The sequence below is a fragment of the Hakea prostrata genome, chromosome 2 (genome assembly GCF_041222555.1).
Source record: "Hakea prostrata isolate BN-2017 chromosome 2, UWA_Hpros_2, whole genome shotgun sequence".
Classification (NCBI taxonomy): Eukaryota; Viridiplantae; Streptophyta; class Magnoliopsida; order Proteales; family Proteaceae; genus Hakea; species Hakea prostrata.
The window spans coordinates 9,493,080-9,502,105 of record NC_142601.1 but is presented as its reverse complement, the minus strand read 5'-3'; the positions used below and the strand labels follow the sequence as shown (position 1 = coordinate 9,502,105).

General features: G+C 37.8%; 1 protein-coding gene across 1 annotated transcript; it reads left to right on the top strand.

Annotated features, from left to right (window-relative positions):
* The first annotated feature begins 890 nt into the window (after positions 1-890).
* On the top strand, positions 891-5,336 carry LOC149023653 (serine carboxypeptidase-like 51). The gene is made up of 14 exons (XM_089143341.1): positions 891-1,320; positions 1,785-1,850; positions 1,960-2,054; positions 2,133-2,240; positions 2,373-2,613; positions 2,864-2,907; positions 3,023-3,090; positions 3,199-3,304; positions 3,389-3,564; positions 3,649-3,718; positions 4,084-4,134; positions 4,377-4,429; positions 4,566-4,695; positions 4,965-5,336. Exons 1-14 carry the CDS (start codon positions 891-893, stop codon positions 5,037-5,039), a joined length of 1,713 nt encoding a protein of 570 aa, XP_088999467.1. The 3' UTR covers positions 5,040-5,336.
* Positions 5,337-9,026: the final 3,690 nt, after the last annotated feature.

Below are 9,026 nucleotides of genomic sequence, written 5' to 3'. Positions count from 1 at the left end.
AAAAAATTCATAAAAATTTGTTCTTTGGGACGAAAAAAATTCATAAAATTTTATTAATGTATAAGAAGTGTAGAACCTAAGGGTCTGGATGCTGAACTTCAACTTTTGGAGGGAACGACAATTACTTTCAAACCTTCCATCGTAGACCTTCCATCGTAGAACTTTCTACAACATCGTTTTCTTCCATTCTTTGCATCTTCTTCTATCCATCTACCGGAACCAAGAGCTTAAGTTTCTGCATGCAATCTCCTTTCTCTCTATTCCTCTATTTTTCGTAAAATTTCACTCTCTTCATGCATTTATTCACATTAAATAACTCCATTCTGCCATACTGAAAATGCAGAATAAGGGGAAGAATCCCTCCTAGAAAATGAGGAATTAAAGTTAGTAAGTTGGATTTTGCTTGGGAGTAGTGCCTACATGGCACTGCTCCAAGCAGCGAATGTTCAAAGATTAAATTTTTATTGTTTGATTAAATCCTCACTGTGGATTATCAGCATGTGCAACAAAACTCTTTTTAAGTGCTACTGACCTGGTTTAATGGCTTTAACTCGAACCGTGGATCAGCTCGTTTCAAATCAAACAAACAAAATATTAAAAATCCTCTTTTCATTTTCCTCTTCTCAATCGTAACCTGGAAGATGAAAGACCACCTCTACAAGGTAAAAATCGTCTGAAAGAACCTAGATTTTGGATGTTCTTAACTTGATTGACCCAAGCAAAATCCAGAAAGTATATCTTTCAAGCTGAAGCGAAACATCTTGGAAGCAAAGAGAGCAAGCTCACACATCCACTTTCACACCCCATTTGGATCGGCAGCAACACACGCACAGGCTCTCATTAACAGATATTCTTGAAGGGTGGTTTTGTGAATCTTGAAGTATTCTCAAATGGGTTGGACAGAAGGAGAGATGAGGTACAAGAAACACCTGATGCATAGACAAGCACGAGGTGTTTGTCCTTATTGTCTGAGAGAGAGGCTCATTAAGCTCTCTTTTGAAATTAATGATGGTAGAAGAAGAACAGAGGAAGTGGACTCACCTTGTTCTACATCGTTGTCTTCATCGCCTAATTCTATTGATGCATATTCTTTGGATTCTTCTCCACGCCATGATCATTTTGCCTATTCAGAAAGGAGAGGTTTTTGTTCTTCTGGATTTTTCTTGAAGAGTCGATCGGTTGCGGTGGTTGGGCAGAACACCAGGAATAAAAGTAGAGTTGCTGTGGAAGCTGCGGATGGGAAGAAGAAATCTGGCCAGGTTTTGGTCTCAGCTGTTACGTTCTACTGGAAGAAGACCAAGAAGCTCTTGTTGCATTCCAGTACTGTTAAAGAGATGTCATCTCAGAGCAGGATTCATTCATTGATACAGAATTAATGTGTACAGATTGATTGTTTTGTGTATCTTTTGTTTTTGTAATTTGTTCAATTCTTAGCAAAATTGAAAGAAGAACAAGCACCGGTGCCTATGTTGTTATCACAAATCCGTTTGGAACGTTGAAAACATTCAATCATAAACATTCATTCATAACTTGATTTGCCCAAGCAAAATCCTAGTAAGTTACCTTACGTGACTCATTGACTTTCCGTTCTAATCTTTTCCGTATTTGTCGTCATTCTTCTCTCTATAAATTTATTCAGAAATCACAACTCTCTATCCTTCTGGCTTTTAGCTTTTTTTTGGCTTTTCCCTTCTAAGTTCAAACAAGACAGACCATGTTGAACTTCATTTCTCTTGTATCTGTTTTGATCTCTGTTCTGGTTTTCCTTCCTCTGTTTCATGTAGGAATAGCCTTTGGTGCTGGAACTGAGGACGGATCAGAGGAATGGGGTTATGTTCAAGTTCGACCCAGTAAGTTTTTCTCTCTGTTAGTGTAGTTGAGGGAAGTCTTGATTCAATTCCTCTCGTGAGTTTGTCTGAATTTATTTTATTTTGTTGTTTCACCGTAATGCTAATGCAGAGGCCCATATGTTCTGGTGGCACTATAAGAGTCCAAACAGAGCAGAAAATCCTTCCAAGCCTTGGCCTATTATCCTTTGGTTGCAGGGCGGACCTGTGAGTATTTCTTGTTTGAATCTGAATTTCTTTACGTTTCTGAACCTGAATTCCCAACGCATTTGGTTTGTGGAGCAGGGTTCTTCAGGGATTCTGGTTGGGAATTTTCGAGAGATTGGTCCTCTGAACTTACATTTGAAACCTAGGAATTCAACTTGGCTTCAAGTGGCAGATCTTTTGTTCGTGGTCAGTGAGATATATGTGCAGCTTTTCTCATTTATTAGATTAATTTCTACAATGCAGTTCTTTTTGATGAATCAAGAATTAGGGGTAGGGTGTATTAATGGGTATTTATTCGTTTAATTTTTGTTTCTACAGGATAACCCAGTTGGAACAGGATACAGTTATGTGGAAGATCTTGCCCTGGTCGTGAAGACCGATGAAGAGGCAGCAACTGACTTGACTACCTTGCTGAAAGAGCTTTTCAATAAGAAAGAGAGCCTTCAGAAGAGTTCTCTATTCATTATAGGTGAGTCTTATGGAGGGAAATTTGCAGTTACCACTGGACTTTCAGTTGTGAAAGCCATTGAAGCTGGAGAATTGAAACTTCAACTTGGAGGTACTTAAACTGAATCCTTTTCTCTCTCTCTCTCTCTCTCCCTCCCCCCCCCCCCCCCCTATTTTGAAAATTTTTGCAAGAACCCAAGTAGCAGTGAAAATTTTGAAGCATGTAACTCATCTAGGCCTGTTTTGATCTAAATTATGTGTTTCTAAACATTGTGTGGATATATGTATTAGATTAGAATATATGCATCACTTCTCTAAATAACAGGTTTTTGGTTTTTGTTATTGTTCTGTTGTGGTCATAGGTGTTGTTTTGGGTGATAGTTTTATCTCTCCTGAAGATTATGTGGTTAGTCAAAAAACTCTATTTTACGTGTTTTCCTTGTTGTACTCAGTTTCGAAACTCTTTGTCATTTCAAATATTGAAAATGTTCAATATTGTGAAGGCTAATCTTAAATTGTAGTTTTCTTGGGGACCTCTTCTCAAAGATCTCTCACGAATGGACGATTACGGCTTGAAAAAGTGTAACAGGTACATGTTAATGGTTTTTCTTTTGAAAATCAAGCAGGAAGGAGTGGGGAATGAGTGATCTCATTGAGTTAATTTCGGTTATCTGAAGAACACCATTTCCTATTACAGGTTGGCTAAACAAGTCAAACATCAACTTGAGAATGGAAGCTATATTAATGCAACAGACACTTTTTTTGATATTCAGGATGTGATTGGCTACTCCAGTAATGTTGTGGTAACTCACATTGGATCCACTTGTTGAGTTGCTTCCTATGTGTCTGTTTCCTTGATTAGTATCTAAATATCTTCAGCAATGCAGGATTTTTACAACTTCCTAAAAGATGAAGCTCCAGAGTCATCAATAGCAGTATCACTGAAGAGATACTCAACATATCACACATCCAAGATGATTTCCGCCAGCAGTGATTTTGACATTCAACACTTCATGAATGAACTCGCTGAGAAGAAGTTGAAGATCATTCCTAAAGGCGTAAAGTCAGTTCTCTCACCAAGTTAAGGCAATCTAGCATTTTGATGGTTTTTTGAACCTCTTTTCTGAATTTAGTTTATCAATTGCAGATGGGGAGCACAGGATAACTATGTTTTCGAACCTCTTCTTAGTGATTTCATGAAGCCAAGGATAAATGAGGTAACATTCTTTAGCATGAATAGAAAAAATTTATTCACCGGTATAAAATTGGTTTGCATTACCAAAATTACAACAAATGTGTGTCTTACACTGAAAACATATGATCACACCTAGAATATAAAAAAACAGTGATTTATACAAAAATGAAGAAGGAATATCCAGGTAATTATCTTAAGATAGAGATGTTAGTTGCATAGGTGCCGTGAGAAAATATGGTGTGATTGATGAATTGCAGTATTAAGACAGATTTTGAATGCTCGAAATAAAAGTTTGGTTCTTTCTTTGGAATGGATGAATGTAGTTCAGGTATGAGGTTCACAAATAGCAACTTCATCTAGTGAGCTTCCTGTATATTTTTTGCACAGGTTGATGAGCTTCTAGCCAAAGGAGTCAATGTGACAGTCTACAATGGACAAGTAAGCATCTGACTTATTTTTCTTCTTTTCTTTTTCCAAGAATCCACCACCATTAGAATTCTTCGACCTTATAAGCTTTGACCAATGGGTTAGATTCCTGGTGGACCACCCAATTTTTACTGAAGTTGGGTAGGGTTAGTTTCAAAGAAAAAACAAGAAGAGGAATCTGTAGCTTTTGCAGAAATGGTTGGCTTCTGGGTGTATTGGGCATGGAAAAGCATGACTTTGTTCTTCTTTTGTAGCTTGATCTCATTTGTGCCACCAAGGGGACTGAAGCTTGGATTCAGAAACTCAAGTAACACTCTCTCTCTCTCTCTCTCTCTCTCTCTCTCTCTCTCTCTCTCTCTCTCTCTCTCTCTCTCTCTCTCTCTCTCTCTCTCTCTCTCTCTTAAGTGTTCTTTCAATTAGAGATGTTGAAATATATTTTACAGATGGGATGGGCTCCAGAGCTTCTTGAGGTTAAACAGGACTGCCCTATATTGTGATGGCTTCACGACAAAAGGCTTCACCAAGTCGTACAAGAATCTACATTTCTATTGGATTCTTATGGCTGGCCACTTTGTGAGTTTCTATCTTTCAATTCATCCACTTATCTCTCATTATCATCATTATTAGTCACCCATGTCATCACCATGAATGGAGATGAGTTTGTGATATAAAAGATCCATATTTACAACCAACATGTTACAGTTCCAGTAGAAGAGAAACAATCATGTAATAAGTGATGGATGTAGGCATTCAGAATCAATCATCATATATTTCATCAAAGCTTTGACAGTAGATACAGTCTGAATTTAATCTCCTATTTGTACTTGGCTGGTTCTGTGCAGGTGCCGGTTGATCAGCCGTGCGTTGCACTGCAAATGGTGGGCAAAATTACACATTCTCCGATGGCCTCTGCATAATAAGAAACGATACAAACAGTTAACTACAAAGTGATATGCGAGTTACAGAATCTTCAATTCAGCAGCAACATATCCAGAGAAAAAAAAGAGAGAGATGATTAATTTTAATAAGAGAAATTAGATTAAATGTTTACATAGAAAGTGTTTCAATTGTTAGTTTTATTTTCATAAAGAAATTTTGGAAGAAAAAAATTTCAGTACTTTTATGTTTTGAGCTTTCATGGAAGTACAAGGCCAAGAGATTGATAGAATTTCACAGGTTTATTTCTAAGGTTTGTGTGGTTCATGGTTTGAGCAATCGGCCCATTCGTATCAATATCAATACATTGATCTTATATCGAGAAGTTGGTATGGAGCAGGGCTAAAAGTGTCTGTAGGAATTATGTGCTCAAGTCATGGGCAGTTTTGTCATTTGTTCAGTTATGTATCTATGTCTAATTATGTAATTCTTTGTAAGGGTATTTTTGTCTTTTCAGTGGTTTGTATGTAAGGCTTATTTTTGAGTTAAGGATTTTTTTTTTTATCATTTCATTTTCTCCTTTTGTGCTTTGGGTTATAGTTGCCAGATCTAGGTTTAGGGTTCTTAAACCCCCGATTCACTCTTGTTAGATGGTGGTTTGCCTCGGTTCTAGCATGGATGGAGTGTGGTTCACAAGGTGTTCTTGGTTGTAGTGCTCATAAGTTGTGGTCTCAATGTGTTGTTGTTTTGTAACAGTGAGTGTGAGCAGGGTTTGTAATCTTGTACCCCTTTTCACTGATTTGTTAGTGCATGGTGCCACGAGTCCTCTTGACTTGTCCATGGATGTAGGATGCAAGTCTGAACCAAGTTGGGTTTCGGGTTAGGATCCTAGGGAATTTCACAATTTCCCTTACGACTTGGGTTTTCGGGTTGAGGATTCTTGCTAGAAAATTCCTTTTCGAACCTAACTTTCTTTACGCTTCCTAAAATTGGTAGAGTCACCACTGAATCCAAGACCTTCTTTGTCTTGGAGACTGTTTTGTAGGATTCCTGGTAGGTTGTCTAAGTTTTCTTGCCCATTGATGAATATAACAAGGGTATTATTTATGTCAGTATTTTCCTTTTCTATTTTCTTAAAGTACTCATGTAGATACTTAATGGTACTGTTCAAGGACGACACTTCCTCTTAAAGCTTTGTTCTCCTTTTCAAGTTTGTTGCTTATTTTATATAAGACTTCAAAGCCACTCACTAGGTCTTCCTCATCTATATCATGAATTTCTTCTGTGGTTTCCTCATCACTGTCAAAGGAATTAACATTCCTATAAGAAGTAGAACATACCTTAAGATCCTTATATTGATCCTCTGAACTTACAATAAGAACCAAATTGATACTTTCTTCATCAACCTCCTCCCTTTCTTCTTCATAATCGCTTGCATTGCAAGATATTTCGGCCTTATAGGCTCTTTTTTTTTCTTAATTTGGGCACTTAGATTTGAGGTGACCACATTTCTTACACCTAAAACAAATGACATTTTTATTAAAAGAATAAGTTCTTTCTTTAGAAAGATTTTTACTTTTGTATTCTTTAGAGGATTGTCCTTTGTGGGAGTATTTTCCTCCTTTCTTCTTGAGGAGCCTCTTAACTCTTTGTTGATTGAGTATATTTTTGTCTCAATGTCTTAGCCCTCCCGTTCACTCTCACTTTCTTCATCTTCTTTGATGGAACATTTGAATGCTATGGACTTCTTCTTTTGTTCCTATTGCATGCTTGCCTAATTTTCTTGTCCTCTTCAAGGACCACCTCATGAGCAAGTAAAGACCCCATTAGCTAATCAAGGGTGATCTTGGACATGTTCTAGGACTCTTGGATTGCAGTCTTCTTAGGTCTCCATAATGGTGAAAGTGCCCTTAGGATTCTCTTTGTTGCTTCAGAATCAAAAAAGTTATTTCCGAGGTTATGCAACTTATTAATAATGTTAATAAATCTATTGAAATAAAGATGTAATATCTTCATTTTCTTACATTTGAACTATTTCATATTGCAACATATAAACATCTAGGTTCATTTCCTTGACAAAGTCGGTCCCTTGATGGTTGACCACTAATTTATTAAGAATCTCTTTGGCATACGTATACTACACCTATTGTATGCTTTTTCACTAAAGGCACATTGCAAGTACACGATTACCTTATGGTTTAGTCGGACTTTGGCCTTATCAGTTACATCTCATTCGATTTTGGTTTTGGGGATCTTTTTACCTTTTTATCAAATACAGGAATTTCATTTGGTGCACAAGTAATGATGTCCCAAGTGTCACACCCCACCCGCCGGTCTCGATTATTTGCCCGACAACCCGTGGGAGTGAACCGTCACAGGATCCACGGTCTTATCTATCAATATTAATAAACACAAGTATAGACAATCAAGAGCAAGAATAAGTGCAATAATTAATAAAAATGTTACATGAGTCCAAATACTCCAATAAATATCCAAGAAAGAATCAAAGGAAAGAATAAAAAATCAAATGTAATATCGAGTTTAGCGGAAGCGAAATAAATAAAATAATAATCCTCTTTCCGGTTTTCTTTTCTAAATCTAAAAATTGGTTTTCTAAATTAGCAAGTAAAGGGGTCCTCCAATCTTTCTCCATACGATCATCAAAATCCTGGCACTCTGTCTCCGTCAGCCATCAATGGGTGCTAAAAGCGCACACCAAGCATCTTCAGGAGACTTCATGCTCTGCAAGTTCATGAACTGTCTGTGCCACATCAACTTCATACGAGAAGGTTCTTTCATACGAATCATCTCCAACTTCTGATGTTGCGCCGCCATCTGTACACTCATATGATATATATACAATGAAAGGAATGAGTTCTAACGAACTCAGTAAGGAACAGACAGTTCTCATATATATGTCAATACAATCCACGAATGCACATATGAAATAATATGGATGATATGCAGAAATATGAATGCTACTAAGATCTGACTATGCAAGTCTCTAACAGTTGACATGCTTTAAGATATAACACCAGTCCTCCTCTGGGTAGGTCTAGTCACTCTGATCCGGCAAGGACTGGTTACCTCTGTAGGGATCCTTGGCAAAGGGGTAAGTCCACACCTAGCTCTCAAACCATGGCTGGGGATAAGTCAACACTCTCTCACCACGACCATTGGCAATGAGTATTGGCGCATGTCGGGGTTTCTAATCTAATGCAAGTCATAATGGTAACATACTATATGAAGTCCAGATACTTCCCCTAGCCACCAACCAACTCGGTTTAGTATCCTTTGCAACCTAGGAGTGAGAACCCTCACGGACTGGCTACCACTGTTGGACTCCACTCCTTAACCCTATGGTCATCCACATATTATTGGGGCAGATGCTCTCATGACTCATCATGACACCCGGTCCGCTCCTTGGACGTCCATAAGCGCAACCCTAACATATGCAACCCTATCATTGCATGACCAACAATGGACCACTGAGTCTCCGCACGGGACTGGTTACCGCTGTAAGATGAAACAGAGTCACGTCACCATTGTCACGGGTCACCCGGCTTCAATTCCCCTGCCGAAAGGGTAATAGCATGTGGGGTACCTAGCCATGCAATTCTAGACTTTCCTAGGTATGTCATCCAGTAATCATGATAGTGTTAGAGGTATCAGTGAGCATGTGTCCCATACCATAGCCCTCTAATATCCCAAGCCAAGATATCCTAATGGAATACCCCTTCCATCACAACTACACTACATCACTCTTTATCATACCATGAACAGTTGTGCAATATCATAAAAGATGAAGTACATCAAGGAACACCACAAACAGCAAGTATACAATAAGATTCACATGCTTTATATAATTACAGCAAGTTACACGATCAAAGAATAGTAAATAGAACAGCTGAATCATCATGTATATGTAATTGCATATAAATAAGAATGTATGTCCTTACTTGTAATTTAGTAGAAGTCCTTTAAATTGCAATCCAAACACAATTATAAAACTTTAAGTAGAAACAGAG